The 23,318-nt window shown below is 40.0% G+C and overlaps 1 protein-coding gene across 3 annotated transcripts in view; it reads right to left on the reverse strand.

Annotated features, from left to right (window-relative positions):
• ZNF827 (zinc finger protein 827) overlaps nt 1-23,318 on the reverse strand; it is a 108,516-nt gene that overhangs the window by 22,110 nt on the left and 63,088 nt on the right. For all 3 annotated transcript variants that reach the window (XM_065688159.1, XM_065688161.1, XM_065688170.1), the window contains 3 exons: nt 17,259-17,507; nt 16,500-16,557; nt 11,765-11,868 (listed from right to left, as the gene is read on the reverse strand). In XM_065688159.1, coding sequence (XP_065544231.1) covers nt 11,765-11,868; nt 16,500-16,557; nt 17,259-17,507 — 411 coding nt within the window. The remainder of the gene's footprint in view (nt 1-11,764; nt 11,869-16,499; nt 16,558-17,258; nt 17,508-23,318) is intronic.

The following is a 23,318-nucleotide window of genomic DNA, read 5'->3' on the forward strand; positions in this document are numbered from 1 at the left end:
GGGCTTTTCTTTCATAGAAAGAAGGTAATAACACATCCAGGGCACTTTGCAGAGGCTAATGCTAGCACTCCCCATCCAACACTCAAGACACAAATAAAGACAAACTGGCCTTTACACTGTATTTTGTTTTCCAGCCTTCTGCAGCCTTTTTAGTGAAGCAAAACGTGCTGTACCAGAGAAACTGGAAGCTGGTGATCAGCACCTCAGTGGAGAATGCAAAGTAAAGCCCCAGCTGCAGGCTGAGTCCCTCTTCCTGAGTTGACTGCATTAACACGAGTCAAAGCTAGATGAAACTAACTGCCAACATTTGGCCAGGTCCACCTTTCTGTGTTTCAGCAAGGTGCCAGGGAGAGGCACCACCCTTCACTGTACGTGCTTGTTGCTGTATAAGAAAACTTCTTACTGCTTTTACTGCAGATTCCCCCAGTGATAAGCAGTGAATCTGCCATTTCCTTAAAGCCCTTAACTCATTTTTTAAAGAGATTTACCTCTTTCCCTGCTCTCTCCATTATCACAAGCGCATGCATCTACTTCTGAACCATCTTCCTCTTCCTTCTGCGCTACTCTCCCATCTACTTTCTGCTTGGGTTGTATTTGCAAGGCACTAGTCAACACGACGACTGCCCCAAACTCAACTAAAACACCCAGCAACCAGGAGGGCAAATTTGTACCCTGACTGAAATCATGCTGTAGAAGACAAAAACCAACTCCTCGCCTTTGCTGAGTTTAGTTTACGTATATATATATATAAACTGTCCAAGTAGCCTGATGAATTTTGCATTGAGTTTACTCTTAGGCAGACAAGTATTTTAGAAGACAACCTTGTACAAGATAAGACAGGTGAGGGCTGGAGAATCCCAAGGTAACTCTAAAATGTCAGGAATGATCTGTTCCAATCCCTTTTGCAGAGCAAGAAAGTAATTTTAAAACCTGTCTTTCTGTTTCATGTTGAGATTCTATGTGGAAAAGTTTCATACCCAGGAAACAGCCTGACTCAGTGCTGATGTTCACTTCTATAAAAGATTGTGGTATTAAGAAAGACAAAAGAGGATATGAAACTATAGATGGGTTTGAATAAGATGCAGAGTCTAAAACACAGCATATTGACTATTTATAAACCAAAAGCCTCATCTATCAAATCTGTTTCAAGAGGCTATTTAATCACCACTGAAGATTTGCTACTGAATTTATATCACAGAATTAGAGCTGGAGGGGACCTCAGGAGGCTATCGTTACTGTCCCCGGCCCAGAGGCATGCCAGCCACACACCAAACATATCCATCAGTCCTGACACTGCTTGTCTGACTTACTTTTTTAGAAACCCTCCCATGACAGAGGTTCCACAACCTCCTGTCATGGCTGTACCAGTACAAAACCACTCCGGTGCTACAAAGTTTTCCTTGGTGTTTAACTTAAATTTGCCCTATTGTCACTTAGCCTGTTATTCTGTATTCTGCTCACATGAACATAGGCAAGGTCTTTTTCTCTCAAGGCTGTCATTTTACATATTTGAATACCATAATCATGTTCCCCCTCTTTTCTCCTCCAAGTTGGTTACAGTTGTCCTTCCTGAAGCCAGCTGCTGTTATTTTGCTGCTTTCCCTTCCTCCTTTCCCAAACCACACATTCTATCAATTCATGGCTATTCTTCACCAAGTTGCCTTCTGTCAGCTGCGCCAAAACACACATCCCAAGAACCTGCCAGACCTTGTGTTGTCCGTAATTCACCCTCCAGTAAAAGACAAGGTAGACAAAATCCCACATTTCTCATTCTGTACTTCAGATGAGTGCAGCTGCTTAGGATGCTTTTCTTAAGTCTGACCCCCACTTGTGTTACGTACGTATTTTGAAACTATTTTACTTTAAAAGTAACATATGAAAAAAAAAAACCAAACCAAAAACAACAAACCAACACAAAAAAGGTTAAGAGATGCCAAAACCTGCCCTGGTTGAAAGGATAAAAACCCCCAATTGCTAGTTTTATTTTTGCATGCGGGATGAAACCGTTACCTGCTGCTGTTTTGCTTTGAATTTGAAGTTGGTGATATTTCTTAACAGCTTTTGGGTTGCTGGGTTTTGTGAATGGGGTCTGGTCTAGGTTTGTTCTGAATGAAACCTGAAGGTATTTGTTCTGAGTAAAGCACTTTGCTCTTCTGTCATTTACCATGAGGTTGATCCTGCTTTAGGAGGAACAAACACGAAAGGCAAATGAAATATAAATAATTTTCCCTGTATGAGTGCACTGTATTGGAGGGGGAAAAGTTACCCTGTGTAAAGGCAGCCCATAACAAAAAAAGGATCACAGATTTTCAGATAGATGTCAAGTGCCTTTCAAGACAGCCATTAGACGTGGACCTGAAGGCGCATCTTTCTGTTTGTCTATTTTAATTAACACCTTTCATCTTGAAGGTCCTGTAAATAATTGGCAAAGTAATTAGTGCAGTGACTTCACAAGGAAAAGAAGTGAACTCTGTATGCCCATAACAATTTATTCAAAGTCCTGCTATTTAGCATGTGCTGTATTGAGAAAGGGACTGGCCAATTCACCAGGAGTTTTGTGTGCTCCTCAGAATGATCTGATTGCATTCTCCTTAGATGTTGTGGGAATAGCCAAAATTTCTTAACTGATTGTTGAGAAAAAACATGTACAACAATGCTGCACATTTCACTTGTCCTATTTAGCCTAAGAATGCACTGTGCATGTTTGAGCAAGAGGCAATATGCTGATTTGAAATGGTCTGCTCTGCGTAATAGTATTTTCAGTTCTGAAAGGGACTTTGTTATGAAGACTGTGTGCCTGTGCTCAAGACACAATCTCTATTACTGTATCACAGATCTACAGTACACATGCAGTACCTGCAAACTGTTTGGCAGCAGACCCGGAAGAAGCTGCAAGGGAAATGTAATGCTGTAATCAGTTGCAGCCTCATCGGTTATGATCCCATTAAATGAACCAGAAATTTGGAACCCTCTGCTCAATGTCTGTAGTGCAAAGCGGTTGTCAAGGCAGCTGGGTGCAGAGCGAGAGAATGCTGCACCCAGGCAGATGATCATGGGAATCTGAAGACAGGATGCAAGAGATAAAAACCCTGCCAGAGCCAGAACCACTGTCACATTCAGTTTAGCACTGAATTATGTTGAACAAATTCTGCAAAATCTGTCTTGCTTTGCAGAACTATGCCAAGCATAGCCCACTTCTATAGCAGCCCAACTATCTCACCTTCCTAGAATCACTCTCCACAGCTTGCCAGCTATCTGTCTCTTGCTATCAGACTTCGGAGAGCAACCACGGTGGCTGACAGACCCATGTCTTCCAGAGAGTGCAAAGACAGAGAGTGTACACCAGTCAATGTGTACCCAAAAGACATTCTTTTTGTGTGAAGAATGAAAGTAAAATGCATGTTGGAGATAAGGAACTAAAATCAGTTACTCAAATGAATCTCCCAACTCTGCCACAAAAATCTTCCTACTATCTATGAAGCTGTCATACAAGTTGGATTTGTCAGAGGGATCTCTCCATATTCTTTTTCATGCATCTGCATGGATTTTGACACAAACATACACATGCATACACATATACGAAAGGAGAATATCTGGCTGAATCTTAACCCAGACAGGTACTGGAAGAGGAATGGAATAAACCCAGTGCTTTTGAGGACTGAGAGAACCAGACTTTGCAAGGCTTAGTGAGTACCTACCATTGTGTTCTGCAGGCAACTACTTCCCACACTGCTTTCAACAAGCACATTTCACAGAAATACAGATAGAAATGAACAACAGGACCAAGGGCCACTCTTTTCCACCCTGCCAGGAAGGCAATAGGGGTCAGACATTCTCCTCATCAAGAAACTGAAGGGGATATGTAATGTCCTGAGTAGGCAGAGCTCACAACTCAGATCAAACCTGAAAGCAAATAAAATAACGGGATAAAGGAGGGGGGAAAATGTGCTATAAAATTCACATGCACGTGCACTCGCTCTGCAACTATACTGGCAATAAAAATTGCTGTTCCATCACAACACAGGGATGGAAACTGCTGCCAGGATCTTGAAATACTCTTTTAGACTTTCAAAGCAGTCTGAAGTCTGGTAAATATTAAGGGATTGGAGCATCTGTCATACAAGAGAGCCTGAGAGAGCTAGCACTGTTAAGCCTGGAGAAGAGGAGTCTTGGTGGGATCTTTCCACTCTATATAAACTCCTAATGGGGGAGAATAAGAGGAATTAGTCAGGGTCTTCACAGTGATGCTCAGTGAAGAGGAGGAATGGCACAAATTAAAACACAGGGAATTCCATTTAAATGTAAGAAAGCACTCCTTTTACCGACTGCCCATAGTCTCCATCCTGTGGTTCTCTCAAAAATAATAATCCACAGGTTCTGTTGTCCTGAATTAATTGTGCTCTTAAACCCTCGATTTCCTCTACCAGTTCCAGCACTTAGGACTGTGAAGAGAGCCTTCCTAAAGTAAACAGAGGATTACCCGCAATGTGAAGTTAGATGCTTTTTGGCAGATGTAAGCTAAGAAACCATAAGGAGGTGTGAATTGTTCTAATTCACTCCATGCCTACACAGCTGGGAAGCTATACAAAGGCAATTTAAATGCCAACATTTCATCGCTGTTCACTTTTGCAGAAATCCTCAGGGCTTATGCCTTTCATAGTCCCCTAAGACCTGAGGACATTTTCCAGGGTGACAGAAGTGCCAACAGTCTCCTTTGTCCTGGTTTAAGCCCAGTCAGTAACTCAGAACCATACACCCACTTGCTCATACCCCCCTTCCCCACCCCTCCTCAGAGAGAGATGGGGAGGAGAATGGAAAAAATGTAACTCCCAGGGATTGGGATAAGAACTGCTCAGTAACTAAGGTATAACACAAATCACTACTGCTACCACCAGTGGTAATAATAAGGGAAATATCAAGTGGAGAGAATATGAAACTAAAAGGGGAAAAGGAAAAGGAAACAATACACACAAGTGATGCACAATACAATTGCTTAACACCAGCTGACTGATACCCAGCTGGACCCAACCAGTGAACTGGGCCTTCTGGGTAACTTCCCGCAGTTTATACACTGGGCATGACATGCTGTGGTATGGAATCACGGAATGGTTTGCATTGGAAGGAACCTTCAAGATCATGTAGTTCTAACCCCCCTGCCATGTGCAGTGACATCTTCCACTAGACCAGGTTGCTCAATGCCCTGTTCAGCCTGGCCTTAAACACAGCCAGGGATGGAGCATTCACCACTTCCTTGGGCAACCTGTTCCAGTGCCTCACCATCCTCACAATAAAGAACTTCCTTCCTTATATCCAACCTAAATCTCCTGGTTTAGTACAAATACATTACCCCTTGTCCTATCACTACAGTCCCTGATGAACAGGCCCTCTCCAGCATCTTGTAAGACCCCTTCAAGTTACTTCAGATAGTTAACTCTCTAAAGTGGTCATGTACATATGAAATATGAATACCCCGTTGGCTAGTTTGGGTCAAGTGTCCTGTCTCTGCTCCCTACCAGCTTCTTGTGCCCCTCATCACCAGCAGAGCATGAGACTTAAAAGTCCTCGATCAAGGTAAGTGCTATTTAGCAACAGCTAAAACACAGGTGTGTTATCAGCACTGTTCTCAGACTAAAGCTGAAACACAGCACTGCACCAGCTACTTGGAAGGAAAAAAATAACTGTTTTAGCTGAAACCAAGACACCCTTACACAGAAATCAACCCCTCAATGTGTTCCTTCATTTTTGCAGTGAAGTTACAGTGGTCTCAGGGACAATGTGAGGTAAGTTAAAAATATAAAGCCTGGCAGCAGACTCAAAGAGAAGAAAACTCGTTTCTTCAAAGGAAGAAAACTCGTTGGCAACTTGTGAAGAAATGGAAACTATAGTCAGATCACTCTAACCTCACATACAATTATTAAAGTCATTACTTTCTTAACTAACCCAGTAATGAACCAAAATTCGGAGCTGGTTGCTGTAGATGGCTGGAGAAGTTTAGTTTGCTGCAGAGCACAGGAGACCACAACCAAACACAAATACTGCTGGAAAACAGTATATACGGATGAGCACACCTGCAGGTTGGACCAGAAGATCTCTTGCTATGTACTTTCTAGATGCTTAAAGCCACACGAAATTACAACATCAAGATGTACGCTGACCTTATAGTGTCTATAAAAAAGTATTAGGAAGACACATGCAAAATACTTCATACTAAAGAATGTGTTATCTGTGCAACATGAACAGCTTGATTATTTGTCACGTTCAAGTTAAAACTGCAACCCCTCAGGAGGTATTTTTCAACTACAGTCACAGAAGAAAGTAAACAAGATTAAGTGTGGTCACAGCCACGTCAGTCTCACACAAATGCTGAAATTTCACACGGCTCAAAAATATGGCCTTGCCTTCACCCTGCTCACATCCCAACATTCCCACAAACTATTAGAAAAATAAGGAGATTAGTTCACTACTTCCCCTGATTTGGTTTACAATGTGGCCACACAAATGTTAGTGCCACTGTGTTGGAGAATGTGCAAAGATGAGGCCCAGGGAACAGGCAGATTTTCACCTTCAAGTGTATTAAAGTTACAGTGGAATTACTGCTTTAGAGAAAAGGAGGAGGCTGTGAGCATGAACAGTAACGGGGGAAATGTGTGCATCTCCTGAATAGTCTTGTAGTTCCAAACGTATGGGAATCTTTGTTACACGTATTACCTTAGCTCAATAAACATAAAGATGGGATAATGCCATTAATTACACCCATCAGTAAAAATACAACTGATGGTACCAAAATCTAAAATTTTTGCATTACGTTTCCAATTCTCTACTGAACTAGGTACCATGGTACTGATTCAGTACTGGCCTCTGGACATTTCCGAAGAGGAAGCATGGCCTATCTGTCATCTTACAGGTCAGTGAAGAGTATGAAGACAGTGACAGGAGAGGCTCTGATGCTTTTTCAAAAGAGTACTTAAGCACAGAAGCTTTACTGCCTTTATTTCACTGAAATAAGTGACGCTGGTAAATATATCTCTAGCACCAATGGAAAAAATTAAAAATGCCAGGGCTTATTCGTGGACTACAACTCCCCAAAACCTACATCATCCAGTTCCAAAAGTCTATTTTAGCCATGTGAAATTCACTTAACACAGCAAAAAAGTTTTGCAAGAAGTAGTAAATTTTCACCAAAAAAAAAAAAGAATTATTATCATTATTATTATTTATTTAATCCTCTACAAGTAAGACAGTTTCAATATTCAGCACTGTCAATGTAAATGAAGAAGAATACCACAGGTAAATAGGTGAGACAATAATGAAATATTATGATACTACACACAGATATACATGGAGAAAAAATGCTTCCAAAAACTCATGGCTGGAGTCTTCACCAATATCAGTGAACTGACCAGAAAAGGAACAGTGAATATTGCTCATCTTGACTTCATGAAGGCAAGTTTGATTTACAGAATGAGTCAGTGAGTTAGTGGAAAACTATTAAAACACGCTGAAGATCAGCTAAGGGTCAGGAACACCAGCATAAGATCAAGTTTTTAATTTATCCAGTCATCTGAACTGAACTATATAGTCTGACATAAAACTAAATTCTACTCTGTCAAAAGAAGAGCCTTATAAAACAGAAGATAAAAATGCCCCTTCAAAGAGTCTGCTTGGAATGAAAATGATAATTTTCTCTCCCTACCTTTTGCTAGGCCAAAACAAGGTCATTTTGCTATTCTTATAGGGGAAAGCTGAAATAATTAATTTGGTTTTGATGTGACTCTGTATTAGGCATGACTTTGATACTACGGTAATTTTTAAGCAAAGTGGATTTGATCAATACCATTTTATTTTATTTCCTTTTTTTGAGTAAAAATGAGCTTATTTGGATGGTAACAGTAATACAGAAAAGTGTACTCTAACTACAACTAACTTTGTATGGTTATTAATATACAAAACACCATAAAAAGGAAGGGAAGTAGCTCCCTAAATCTATCCAGTACTTTCAAGCTGTGTATTATAGGAAACTACTTTTTTTCCCTTCTCAGAACATTAAGAATTCACCACAGATTATCAGGGGGTTACCATAACTTCTGCAGGGCTGTTGAGTCCCTTCTGACAGCTGTTTGAGATTTCACTGTCATTTCCTTGGGTACCAGACTTAAAATCTACTGCATGAGAATCACATTTCCTGCCTGTGATACCGCTGCTGATCAGGATTATGACACCTTTTTTTTGCCAGATCCATGGCTATGTCATTATTTAGTTAGTTGGGCTTTTTTTCTCCAGTAAATGCCCTGATCAGTGCATCGCTCTCACCCATCTTTTAATACATCTTTCCTAATTATTTCATACTCCTTGGGGATCTTACATACTCAGTGCCCTACAAAAAGTGCTCTTCCTCTTAAATACTTGATGTTGTAATTTTCTTCCAAACTGGCTATGAAGAGCAGTGGTGTGAGCTGAGGAGGCCACTAAGCTGAAGACTCTAGGAATAAATTTTGGACAAAACACACTTAAAAAACCTCTTTAATAGCTTCAGCACAAGAAACCCCAGTGTTGCATTAGTGAAAGCAGTATCAATATGCAGGAATTTCAGAGTATTAAAGAATCTTGAGAGCTAGAATAATAAGTGACACAATTCAGATTACAAGGTCATATGCCTAGAAAGTAGAAACAAGAATTTCTGTTGCATGCTGAAATCGTCAGCTGAAATAGTAAAGAAAAACATGCTACTATCTGATTAGAAAATGAACTGAGAGTCATCAGCATGTTGTAATTACAAAGATCAAGATTAATCAGGAGGGGCATTTCCAATATGCATACAGAAGACTGCATGCTGCAGAGAAAGTCATTGGTAAGACCTCCTGTAAAACAGCAGGTATGGTTCTACCTACTTATACTTGAGGAAATTAATTTCCCTAAACAGGCAGAAAAAGGCTATGATGTCAGCCAGGAAATGGAAACCCTATCATACTAAAAGAGACTAAAAAACATTGGCTGGCTTTCTTCTCTAAGAAAGATTAGGGGGGTGTAAGATGGAACATCAGACAGCGAACACCACAAGGGAGAAGAATTATCAAAGCTGAAAGGCAGCACTGGTGAAACAACAACTTGGTGTGAATAAATACAGGCTGAAAAGAGAGTGGTCCCAGCCCTTCAAAAGGATGAGCTTCAGAAGCAGTATTCTCATACTTAAACCTGCAACAGGTTTAAGATGGAGCTTGATAATGAATGAGATTATATAACATTGTTACCTATTATAGAAAAGAATTAAATTTGACACGAGATATCTTACTCTCCTATGTTCCTGTCACTTTTCCCAGTTCCTTGCAGCTAGGGTGCCAAGAAGTTTGCAGACAGAAAGTTGGCAGGAGTCTGTGGATACAACCACCCATACTGGTGCTCTCTTGGAAAGAAGCACTACATACGTGGGGTTCAACCAAGGCCACCCAAAATGGACTGGCAGCAAAGGCTTCCTCATGCCCCTCTGCCTGACTGAGTCAAATCTGGCTGCAGAAAGCCAGCGCTGAGCAGCAGCTCAGGCCCCATGCTCGCTCATCAGACTCTGCTAGCTGTGGTGACAGGGGCACAGAGCTGCATTTTTGGATATGAGCACTGCTTAATGAAGGCTCTTGGCCATGAGCAGTAAATCTACTTGGGTTTTAGTTGCTGACTTGAAGATAACACTGGACTGTGAATTGCCTGTAATTTTCTTATGTTGTTCTTTTCTACTTACTATCCTCTTTCAGGGATAAAGTAACCCAAAACAAATCTCAAGTGAAAGGGTACACAGGAAAGCTCCACAGGACACCACACACACATTTTCACAGCATTTTCTGTTACATCCCATTGTCATTTGCAATGATTTGTTACTGTTTCTATACACTACTTTCTTCAGGCATAAAGTTTCTTCTGAGTTATCCATAGCACTACATAGACTATTTCTTTTTGCAAGGCTGAAACTAGTAAGAAATCTATCGATAGATATTCCGCTGTTCTTTTACATGAATATCACACTTGTAATTGATTAAAAATTTAAACCACATTCCTGGTGCTACTGTGAAGTTACACTTCAGGTCCAAGGATTTATTATTAAGCTGAGAAAAATCAACATATTTTGAATGACAGGGTTGCTCCAAAAATAAGAATAAAATAAAAATAAAACAGCAACCCGCATTTCGTTTTCAGTATATGTGCCACTATTAGATATGCTGCATATTAGATATGCTGCTACATATCAGAGTCTTATACTCACAGAGAAATATGTATTATATATAATACACAGATCTGTCAAGCTAGTACTTATATTCCATAAGACAGACTATGGGGCAGCACAGACATACAAAACCCAGCTCCTCAGAAGCCATTCTAACACTCCAGGACGTCCTGACCAGGTAGATACTTTATGTCTTTCACGTGTATGATTAAGTATGTCACCAAAACCCAACCACAGTTTTAGTGGCCTCACTTAAAATGAAGTCTTACGGAGAATAAAAAATTCTTAAACATTCATCTTGGTATGATGTAAGAGTATTGCTGCTAGAGGCCGTGTCCTCTGAGGTATTGAGCACTGCCTGAGGAGTCTAAGAGTTCTTGTCTTTCATCTGGGTATATGAATATTCCATGTTATGCCAAGGTCAAAAGCCAGGATTGAAGCGCTAACCCGGTTTACATTTTAATACTTAAAAGCGCCACACGTGATCTGGTTCTCCTCACTCAGAGTTACAAAATCCACTACTTCCTTGCAAAAGCATGGCTCAGGCTAGCTTGAAGACCCTTGTCCTTATGCTACAAATCTTTTTCTTCCTGCTATGCATATTTACCCTTAGACAACATCTAGCTCTTACCCTCATCTGCCACTTCACAAGCTGTCAAATGACTATTCAAGCATTAAAAAAATGAAGGGTCTGTTAAGTTGTAAATTAAGGGACAGTCTATAGCTGAAAATTAGCAATAACATGCCCAAATCTTTATTGATTGCTAAGAAAAGGTGAATAGCCCTCCCTACGGCTGGCTGTGTAATTACTGACCTTTAGAACTGAGAGCAATTAATTTAAGAACAGATAGCAGTGAACTAGCAAATGACTTATTTTGCAACAGGACAGTAAAGGCACCTATCAAGTTTTTGTATGTGTTCAGTGCCACCTTGAATAGTATTGTTACATACCTTTATTTTCCATTATAATGCAGAATATAACCCAAGCTACACCTGGACACAAAATGCCTGTCAACTAGTTCAGAAGATCAGTGGAAATGTACTTTCAAAACCAGTGACTTTTCAGTATATTTTAAGAGCTCCCTGTCTTTCCAAAAAGGCTCTGAACTAGTTAAATGCAGGAATACTGCATTGCCAAGCTCTGCCACTGTGGTACATGTACTGCAAACATTTCATCTGTACTCTGAAAGACGGAGGTGGAAATGGCCAGTAACAGGAGAATAACAGATAGTAATCTGACTTCAGTCAAGTTCCTTTACATATAGGAGACACACACACAAAAGCCCCTGCCTCTGTTAGTACTTAGTTTAACTTGTTATAGACTCTTGCAGAATGCATGGAAATAGCAGTGTAAAGACTATTAATACAAATGCTTCGGCAATATTTAATTTTTTTCTTTTTATTCTTCATAACAAGCACTTACTGTCATGGGGAACTGTGGCCTTTTGATGAGCCAAACTATATTTTAACAGCATTGGTCAGCTGGTGGACTATCCAGTCAGAAAATGAAAAAAAGCTATATTAGGGAAGTAATGAAAGAAAAAGGTATCTGACCTGGTGCAGATGTCCTTCCATGAAGAGCAGTGTCATTAGGCAGGAGATCTTTTGAGTTGGAGGTGAACGGTGATTGTCTAAATGTGTCTTCAGAAAAGAATGGGCTACAGGAAAAAATAAGATGTCTTTTTGTACACAAAACAGCAGTTAATGGAAGAAGTAAATATGATTTTTGACCTTAACATCTTAATATTATAACAAATACCACCTTGTTACAAGCCCTGTTTAATTTACAGAATTCATGCTGAAAGACATGCAGACTGTGAGGAAAGGTGGGGAGAAGAGGTATGCTTTGGTAAAATTGCATCTCAGAGTGAAAACCGAAGTTGTCCCAAAGGGCTTTTACCTACAATTCAACATCCTAGGTTGGCAATATCACAATACAATCTGGTTCATTAAAATTAACCCTTCAGAAATTTGTATTCTACTGTTGTATCTAGAGACAAAAATCAGGAAAGATAAAAAATAGTATAATTATTTAATAATACAGTGTATAGTATTTTTTAAAATGAAACTTTTCAGATGTGAGCTTAAGATGCTGAATAATTCTTTTCATGTGGCATTCCGTGAATGAAATGAACTCCATGAGTTTCATTTTTAAAGCAGGGAACAATTCACATAAGCCAACTGAATGGGTACTTCCCGAAGAGTATTAAGTGCAAAACTTATCAGCTACTTGACTCCAAAAAGTTTTTTTAATTTTGGTTTTAATTAACAGGCAGTAAAAAGTCAATTTCAATAATGGATTGGCATTTCTGTCAGCTTTCTGTTTTCCGCTCAATTAAAGATCCTAACGGAAACAAGAGTTCCCTGGTACAGTACAGACAGACATCAGTAAGAGATATATCGAAAGGTTCCAAATGGAAAAGGGCAGTCTTTCTTGGAAAACTGCTTACTAAGGCAGTGTATTTCATCTGCATGCAAACTATCAGTTTCTTCTAAGCAAAATGAGAATTACATTAAACATCATGTCTCTCATACTGAGAATCCTTAACAAGCTGCTGTATAGTAGGTTATTTTAAAGATGCAGGACAGGAGGCCAGCTCGTTTCTGCAGCCTGTTCTTATCCAAGAACCTTTTCAGGATAAAGCATGTACTAAGAGGTCTTACAAAGCACTGCGCAGTGGATAGTCCAGATTCAGAAAGTACATGCCAGCAGCACCAACCAAGTTGATCCTACCAGTCCAGATACTCAAGGTGTCAATCTAAACAATGACACTTGCATAAGTTTTCCCTCTTAGAGTTTTTCTGCAGAGGGTGAGCAAGGTGTTCCCCACTGAGCCGCTTGTATTCTGTCAGATCTCTTCTGCCTTTGGGAAGCTTGTTGATAATTAGTTAACATGATCATGTAACACTTTTGTCAATCATGTCATTTGCTTTCTTGTTAAGTTTTGTGGCCATTATTCGTTTTGTGCTGTTCCATATGGGACAGTTAGTGGGATATTTTTGTATTTCTACAAAAAGTTGAATATAACCATAAACACAGTCAGTGTCAGGTTGTGCTGCAGATGAAGTCACGAAGCTGCCCCAAACCTGAACAGTTCAGTGTTTGCAGATAGCTGAACAATGCATAATACTTAAAAAAACAAATCATCATGATAAAGCAAAACAGCTCCAGCCCACATGTACAAAACTTAACTTTTTCTAAGACTTACGCTCCTGCTCAGGGGTGACATAATATAAAACAGACTGAAGCTGTACAAAAATATGGCATTATTTATTGCAACAATCCTCTCATTGCTTTAATAATGATTTGAAAGAAAAACACCAATAGGAAAAAAGTTTTATTGCTGTTGTTAACTCTTCAAAATCTTGTAATCTTCTAAGGTTTCCATGTTGAACTTCCTGCTTCCGCCTTAGATTCAGTCACTGGGACACTGCCCATTGCTGGTTCTAAGCAAAATGGATGATGCAGAGCTTACCTATTTCAAGGCTAGGCCATAATACCATTAACAGGTTGCTGTTGAAGACTGCATTTTGATGTGTCCTGAGGATTTCCCTGTCTGCCATCGGCCTCTGGTGAATTACAGAACCACCCTTGGATACCTCTTTTCTGCCTTTCTCTAGAACGGCAGCTGAGTCTCTTCAGTGTTAGCCTTATTATTATTTTAATTACAGCAGATATGTCCTCCAATTCCCAGTGCAAAGTATGGAGGGAAGAGCTCCTGCTTCATAGTAGGACATGACACAGATTGTCCTCAGTGTGCGAAGTCCCTTCAGATGGGATCCCTTAAGCTTTAGGATTTCTTTTCTGGCTGCACTTTTCCAGTTTTATGGCTGCACAGTTCTCTAGATGGAAGCAACTTATCTTGGCATCTTATGCTGGCATATTCACTTCAAGATCATTTGCTTCTCCACTTTCTTTCTTCTTATCACAGATGGCAGGCTCTACCATCTCTCTCAGCCATTGAACTGTGAGGAATCCTTGCCAGTTTCAGCTGCTTAAGCAAAGTTATATGCTTGCAAAGTCCAGAAACACTCACAGGAGGAATAGCAACAGATAGGTGACAGTTAGAAATGTTAGTATGGAGTAAGACAGCAAAAACTGCTTGTGTATCTCATCTTGGTGAGCCTTGCTGATTTAAGACTCACCAACGACACAGCTTAATCTTTCTGCTCCCCAGATACCCGCAGGTGGATAACACTGACCTCATGTTGGCTCTCTGCAGCTGTCAGCTTGTGAGTCAACAACTGTGTTTCAAATGCATTTCTGTCATTACTCCAGATGTAAGCTGTGAGCCAAACTGCACCACCACATTTTCTTGAGCAGTCTGCGTGCCTCTATCCTCCACTGGCTGCTCCATCACATCCTATTTTTGAGAAGGTGTCATACCCTTACCAGTAAAGACTTCCAGCTGTTTGGTTGGTTTTGGACGGGGTTTTTTTTTTTGGCAGTCTTTCAAGTCAATCTGTTTGAATTGGTAGGATTTAGTACACTGATTCACTCCCCCTTAAGAAGCTTTTCTCATTCACATCTTCTTCTGTTGACAGGTGAGATAAGAAAAGCACCCAGAAGAACTGAACCAGGCACCTGGTATTTCATGCTCTGATGAGTTAGCTGCCATTACCAGGACTTCTCAGTAAAAATCAGTGCAAGTTTGACAAGAGCCAACTGTGCTACACTCTGAATAGTTGGCAGCCAGAAGAAGGGGAAGTTATCTTTGAACTGTCCTCAACCTTTCCAGTTTGAATTACCTTTGATAGATCCAAAAGTAGCTCTGGATTCTCACACTGGTCCTGCTGGTAATGTCATGAGATACTGAAATCTATTTTCAACTATTTGTCACCCCCTCCCTGAAACGCACACTGGATAGTTAGAATCATAGAATCATAGAATAGTTAGGGTTGGAAAGGACCTTAAGATCATCTAGTTCCAACTCCCCTGCCATGGGCAGGGACACCTCACACTAAACCATCTCACCCAAGGCAAGTTTATGAGTAGCTGGAGAACATATGCATCTATCTCCATGTGTATCTCTCAGACTTACGCTTTTTAAGTACTCACAGGAAGGCCTTGCAGGCTGCATATCCCACAATTTCCCAAACAAGCAAACATGGGAAGCATTCACAGTAGCCAGAAGTTAAAAGCTCAATTTAATTATCTTTCAACTTGTAACATCAAAAAGTCCCTAATGTACATTTACTGAGCTGGTCAGTTTATAAAAACTGAATTATTTATTTACTGCAGTTACCATGAAATGAACGGGATAGACCTAGGAATTTAAGAACAATGCAGAGATCATTTCTTCTGCAACAGAAATGCTTTTCAATTTCTGCCTGGACAAAGTTGTCTTAGCAGGGAACATACTGGGAACTTCTGTAGAAGGGGCTGCAGGGGCAGAGAAAGTCTTATTCTGTCTCTGAAGGAACTTGTTGTCACTTCAGTGTGCTCAGCCTCCAACCCATCCACACCGATTAGCGAACTTTTGGGTATGAAAGAATACCTTCCTACTTTCAGGTAGGAACTCTTGCCAGTTCCTGCCTACTCTTAACCACAGGCTCCTAAATATTTATCAGTTCTAGCTACCACTTATTACACAAGAGCTTTGAATTTTCCCATAGGGACACCTTACTTTGCTGTTCATGTATGTATAAACAACACATGGGCTTGTTTCCGGCAACAATACTGTAAAGTGCATATTTCTTTAACAGCACGTGCTGTAATTGGATCATGTTTTTAATTCCCAGGTAATTTCATTCATCATATTAACGTGACTGTAATCTGTAACAAATGTTTCATTAGTGTTGTCTTACAGTCTGACTGTTAAAAACTCATCTCTGAAAGGCATTGTGATGATAGAAATACTAAAATGAAATTTTATTAAAGAAATCAAGTTTGACAGAAGACTGAATCAAAATCACTTCTTCTTACACTGGCCCATGTCTTAAAACCCAGTTGTCGGTCTGCTCTTCCCTCAAGCACTGCATGTACTATGCAGTTTCTTTTAAGTTTCAGTTTTTGTAGGAAAAAAAAAAAAGAATTCTTAAAATGATGTGTGAGTCCTTGATCAGAGGAGAACAGTCATTTGGGTCCAAAGGCCTGTTTTCTCATGAACTCTAAGCAATCAGATCCATAAGTGTAATTTTCCGGATGTAAGTTACATGACTCATGAAAATAACTTACATTTGTAATATCAGGTCGCATTTGCAGGTGACACACATTTGAGTTCACATGGCAAAACAAAGAAATGCCATTTACACTATAGCTTTGCAGATAACAAGGGATTGTACTTACCTGGTCGTAGTTCTGATGGTGTTATCCTTATTGTGGTTGTGCTCTTTGCTCACCTTTTCTGCAGAGGAACATGCATGGGGGCTTGTGATTAGCATATATTGTATTTTCCCTATCAGGTTTTATTCAACATAACTATATTAATGCTTTCTGATAACAGCATAACCCACAGTAATTTCGAGTAAATGGTTACAGCATGATTAGAGAATGGGCATAACTTTATTTAAACTAACACCAGCTAATTTTTTCAGCTTCATAATTTGGTGTTAGTGCTTCATGCAAAGTATTCAGTACAAGCATTCATTAAACACAGTGCTGATATCATTGCCTTTATGTAATAGCTGAGGTTCACTTTCTTCGTTAAGAGCAATGGACAGTGCAGCCCCAGGAACACAGCATGCTGCAGCCAATGGCGCCTATGCCAGCAGCTGTCATCTGCAGGCTCTCCTATACTCCAAGGCCTGGATCAACCAGTTGTCACAAAATTATTTAATTAGCTTTCAAAAATACAGGAGTTGAACTCTGGCTTTTCTGATTCGGTTCAAGTATTGTGAACCTGACCTGTGACAGTGCTCTAGAGCATATGCTAACTATGGGGGACATTTGGCAAGGCTTTTGCATTTCTAATGTGAGGGTAGAAGGGCTCTAATTCCTATTATTTTTCAGCCATAGCAATCTCATGCTTTGATAGCACCTTAATGGTTATACGCGATCTCCTTTTAATGTTCAAGTTCAACTTCCTACTTTTTCCACTGCTTTTACCTGATAACTGGAAGAGCAGCTCGGATGCCATCTTCACTGATATATCTTGGCTGAACAGATTTCTTTCTGGCAGCACGCGGCCTTCTGGTGTCTTCTGCATGTGTTCACCAATGTCTCTCCCTAATAAAGTGCTGTAGCCAACATTTTGGCTGGGTTGGCTGGGTGACACTGAAGCCTGCGAATCGTGAATGTCAACTTCCATTGGTTCTTCCTTTATCTTTACCATCTGGGTTTCCTTGTAACTCTCAGCTGCAAATATGTATTTAAAAAAATAAACAACCACCACAATTATTTAATTAGGCTACAATTTTTCAGAGTACTCAAAGCAGGAATCACAATTACAACATTATAATTTGTATACCGTAGCACTGCAAATGGTAAGGGCAGCAAGCAGCTGACTGCCACAGTGTTCTTTTGGGGGTTATAAATAGAAGCAATCTCTTGAAAATAATTTTTCAAACTAGAGAGCAGGAAACAGTTGCATGTTTGTAAATATGAGTTACACCACTTTCTGTGAATACTGGGTGATCATACACCAGTTAGTGAAGCTTTGTTTTCATTTATTAAATCAAGGTGCAACTACACCAGCTCTCCAAAGGTGGGCACTGAAGACCTCTTACAAACTCTAAATCACTCATCTGCTCCTCTTCTGCTCTCTCTCTCTTTTATGGAAAATTCCAGACAACTGTGTAAGGAACCAGTTCGTTATATCTGCATGTGCTTTCAACATGAGAGAATTATTCTGGGGCCCATGCTTTTCTGAAGTCTAATTTTGTAACAAGCCTATATATTCCCTCGTACGTTACGAGATCCGGTAACCTCAATGACCAGTTTCTGTAAGCCCATACCCTTCCCTCCCTGTCTTCCTCTCTTGTGTCCTAGGCCTAGCAAACAAAACCATAGTCTAGAAGCCGGTTTGTAGTTCACTTTCTATGCTTGAGATTCCTCAGGTTTTGCTGAATGCTCTGGTTTGGCTGCAAGGCAAGTGATCATTTTTAATTCAGAATAAAACTTCTGAAATCTCAAAATCAAGGTTCCAAGATCATTTGCCTCCCACACCCCAAACACCTACACAGCCCTTTTGATCCAGATTTTCTGTTGTTGGTGTGAAAGTTTCAAACACTACCAGAACTTTTGTTTTCAATTACCCAACATTACGATGAATCTCAGCACCAAAACACAGTTTGGTCATCCCTGATAACTAGCTAGTCAGCTTGTTTGTGCCATCTTGTAGTCTTTAGCCAAAACCCTTTAGCACAAAGGCATATGCATTTCACCTAAATGTAAACTGCTGTGTGTCACCAAGTCTTTTTTCATTCTCCTGGTTTCTCCCTCTCCCCATCTTCCTGTTGTTCTTAAGTGGAGGGGAAAAAAAAAATCGAAGGCAGGAGATATAAGGCACTTGGATATGTTCCAGGGACAATTTACATGAAGTGCTTTCAATCTTTCCTTGTGACATTTTTAATCCTTAAACATATAAACAAATGCTAAAAAACTTTACCATCTATGATCCACCAGATGCATTTCAGACTTCAGATATCTTCATAAAGAATTCTCAGCTGAAGTCAAGTTAGAAATACAATATAATCCCATTTTCTCCTGGTAAGCAGATTTTTCTTCCCTCCCCCCTTTTTTTTTTAAATATATTTTTATTTAAAGCTTCCATTAGCCTCTTATTATAAAACCACAGAACACTGCATCTGTGTTTGAAAGTGTAAAAATAGCATGCTGTGCATTGAAAGCGAACACAGAACAGCGAAGGAACGCATCAGGTAACACTGTCAATCAGAAGCTCAGGTAACTCCGCAAACAAATGAGTTCTTCAGATGTCTGAGAGATCAAGCTCTGCACCCAGCCGCCAAATTTAGGTGCAGAGTCAAGCTGACCTTTGCTGCTCTCTCTGCTTTTAAAATATTCTTTCTATTTCTGTTCTTGCTCCACAGTTTAATTCCCGGTCCTGCAAATGTTTTTGTACCAGTCAAACTGATCTGACCCCAACTAGGGCAAGAGTCAGGCAACACTGATGACCTTCTCCCCCTTGTAATCAGCTAGCACTCCAACTGCCCTAACTAAATTTACATATTTGATCATTTCCTTTGACCTTTATCTTCCCAGCTGTGCCCTTTTGATCTGACAGAATGTCCCTGCCAAAGATGAATCCTGTCATACCCTGATTCCCAAAAGCAAACACACAGAGAAGACTGAAGGAGGGTATTTATGATAATATGACAAGAGCTAATGAAGGGGAAACACAGTCAGTCTGTCCCATGAGCAGCAATCAGAGGCATACAATCCAGCTGTGCTAGATTTTGTGCTGGCAAAAGACTGTAATTAAGGTCATGCCCATACCCATCTCACCACACAGCAGAGTTAAACTGTAAATTCTTGAAGATTATTTTCCCTTCTGTGCTACAGACATTGGAATACATTTGTGGAGCAAGGTGATACCCCTGATTTCCTTACTTAGGTATCTCACATGGTCATAGCACAGCTAAAGTTTTTCAAGTCAAGGGCTGGCACACCGAAAGGTCTACCTGGTTCAAATAATTAAAATCATGATAGCTTTGGCTTCTTTCCAGTTTTACATTTCTCGTTGAATAAATGGAATAGGTTAAATAAATTGCAATGTATCAGAATACAATGTTAGCATGGGAGAGTAATTTTCTTCATGTCAGATTTTTATAAAAGTACAGACATCTAATTCCTAGCAAAAAGCAGCACGGGATAAAGACTTAAGCAGCTCTGAAGTATCCAGATCGTTATCTCCTAAACATAGTCTGCTATTCATTCAAAACTAACCCGGATGAAGCTCAGAACAACAGCAAGGCACTGAACATAGCTCATCTGGCAGAAAATGAACTAAATCACCTAATGTGTGTTTTTTCTGCTGTTAACTTTGTGAAACAGAAAGAGCTTAACAAAATGAGACAAAATTACTGCATACAAGGATGTACTATCAAGCCACAGAGATGCTGTTTCTTTACAGAGCAGTATGACTTTTAATCAGCTGGTCTATAGAAGCCTCAATGAACTTCATCATATTCACATTGACTGAGACAATTTTCCGCATCAGTTATGAAAAATGCCGTATTGGACAGGCTTGTTCCAGGAAGAAAGTAATTTCTTCCACAGCTTTCAGGTTCTCTGGCATTCACAAGCACAAGGAATTGCATAGTGGCACTTGCTAAAAAAGCCAAACAAAACAGAAACATAGAATGATACTTGTATGACCTAAAATCTCAGGGTACAGCATTCATTTCTGGTTGCCTGACACTGTTACCTGAAGAAGGTGCAGCAATAAGAACACCTCTGAAATTTAGTGTTAACAATGCCTCTCTGCAGGTTAGGACAGAGACTGACAGGTTTTAGGAAGAGCTTAGTCAAGCTACGCCTCAGAAAGTTGGGAATACCACAATTCAATGCAAGTTGTGCACAAGTCTGCAATGTGCCCTTGCGGCAATCAAGGCCAACCATGTTCTGGGCTGTGTTATCAAAACTGTACCCACCACGAGAAGAGTCTTACTCTCTATTCTGCACTTATGAGACTGTTTTTAGAACTGTTCCTCATTTGGGGTTCACCAGTACAGCTGACATCTTGGGGCACTGACATCCTGGGGCATGTTCAGTGGAAGGCTACCAATACAGTCAGGGGACTGCTGCAAGACATCAGAGGAGAACAGCTAAGAGAACCAGGTTTGTTCAGTTGCTCATATTTGCTGAAATGCCCATCAGCTTTACAAATCAACTTTATGAATCAACTTAGACAAGAAAGCCTTTCCCATATGTCTCATAAATTGGACTCATGTACTAGTTTTCACAATCAAGCAGACAGGGGTAACTAGTGGGTCAACTTGTACTGACTTCAAAAGCTTTCAGTATGAAGAATCAGGCATTTTGTTATGCTAATTGTTCTGATTTGCTAGAAATAAACATGCCCTAAAACAGCTTAAATAAAACCTCAGAGGTAGAGAACAGTTGGCGAGCCCTGAAGGTTCTGCTAGAGACACAACAAGTAACATCTGACGTTCCCTAGGGCGCTGTGCTTGACGCTTTATTTTGCTAGTTTGTTTTTTTGTTTTCTCAAACTGCTGTTTTATGTAAGACAATGTCAGTGGGCTTTGAATCAATGTAACAGGGTCTTGCTTTTTAACAAAAAATCATTAAATGGATCATATTTGTTAAAGTGGAACCCCTGAATTTTGTGACTGTGAGGTAGTTTCACAAAAATGCAAGCCAACAACAACAAAAAAAGAGCAAATTAAAGCAGTAGACTAATTTGAGTTGTGACACGCATCTGCTGCTCCTTCAATTAAATGGTAGGATTATGGTGGTTACCTGAAACACCCTACCTGCAAAACACCAGCAATCCCTCAAAACATAGATTAAGAAGCATTTGATAAAAAGTCTACGTACGCAGTAAGTAATTATTTTACAACATATTCCTATCCAACCAATCTCCCAGTTTAAGCAAATCATAGTCTAGCATTTCTGCCACAAGCTGTACTTTTGCAGAGAGCCTGGCTCCATGTCTCTTTTCTTTATAAGCTGACTCTTCAAAGGAAAGGGGTTTGCAAGAGGCCCTTCTGCAAATACTGTGCACCTATAATCCCTTGACGCTTTGCCCACTTTCCATAGCTTTGCGGCCGCTCCCACCTGGCTGAACATCATCAAGAAATAGCAGCAAAGCAAAGGATTGCAGAGGGGGGAGGAGGTGGTGGTATTTAAACTCTTCAATGACAATTCCTAAAAAAATAAAATAAATAAAATAAAAATAAATCCAGATCATCAAAAGAAGTACATCTGAACCACAGACACCATGATTTCTTAGTATGCCAAATTATCTGATCTTTTAAATTTACATGGTTTTCATTAAACGTCAAAATTACCCTGACGTGGAAAAAAAAGAAGATGAATTGCAGTAACTTAGAGGTGTTGTATAGAATCTACTGAAATAAAAGCTAGGCTGTGTTAGAAGGTACTTGGTTTTCTGTGATTTTTGTGGTTTTGTGGTTTGGTTTTTTTTTTTGAGATCTATAGGAGGAAAAAAAACTTAAGACTTTGCAGACTTCCATTCTTTCCACCCTATACTTCTGTGAATGGGTGGTGTTTTTTCACTTTTTCCCCCCTTTTGGATTTAGACATTAATGTTGCAATGAAACATGGCAAACCCCATCAATAGGTAAGAATCCATTGCTAGTGGAGTTCTTCTGGGATTATGTTATGCAGATGTCATAGAAAAACGTATTAAATGTACCATGGCCTGATAAGAACTTCATCCAGCACAGCATTCACAGAAGAGTTTCAAAACCTTCGAAAAAAAAATCTGGAGCCTGACACATTGCAATAATAAATCTAGCAACCTAGAAACTTGTGTCTTTTTCTGTGCTGTAAATACAACATAGCTTCACTCTAACCATTCACGATCAATTTCACATTTCTGTTGGTTAAAAACAAACAAACAAAAAACCCAACAGAAAATGCTTGGCTAGTAGCAGGATGTAACCTGGTGACGTGACTTGCTATGGCATGCCATCTCTCTAATTCCCATCAAGAGAAAGCCTTATTTTGGGTCATACACTTCCCCACTTTCTTTTCTGGGCTTCTACAGAAGCACCTGCTGCTGCCCAGAGCTTTCTAATAAGCTATTTAGAGAGCAAGGAACAAAAGACTTCCCTGTATTTTCACTCCTCTGCCCATTATCAAGGCTCTCTAAGCAGGGATGAAAGCACTCTTGACGGCACCCCTGCAATCTAGGTACTGAGACTCTTACAAGGTCCTGACAACAGCAAACTCCAAAGACAGCAGCCTACCTCCATACAAGCGCTTCCCAGAAGAGTCCGCAAAGTTATGAAAAAGAAACATATACCAAGGTCCCCAACTCACCCAAAGAATGCAGTAATGTCCTTTTTCTTCACCATAGTAACAATAAATCAAAAGACTGCTAACTCAACCCACTAAACCTGGAAAGATTTTGTAACTGCTAAGAATAATAGCTTACTAGCCATGGACTTGTCGATTTACATTGCTGATGACAGCCAAGCATAAGGCCACCCAAGCCTT

Source organism: Lathamus discolor, chromosome 1, assembly GCF_037157495.1.
Source record: "Lathamus discolor isolate bLatDis1 chromosome 1, bLatDis1.hap1, whole genome shotgun sequence".
Taxonomy (NCBI): Eukaryota; Metazoa; Chordata; class Aves; order Psittaciformes; family Psittacidae; genus Lathamus; species Lathamus discolor.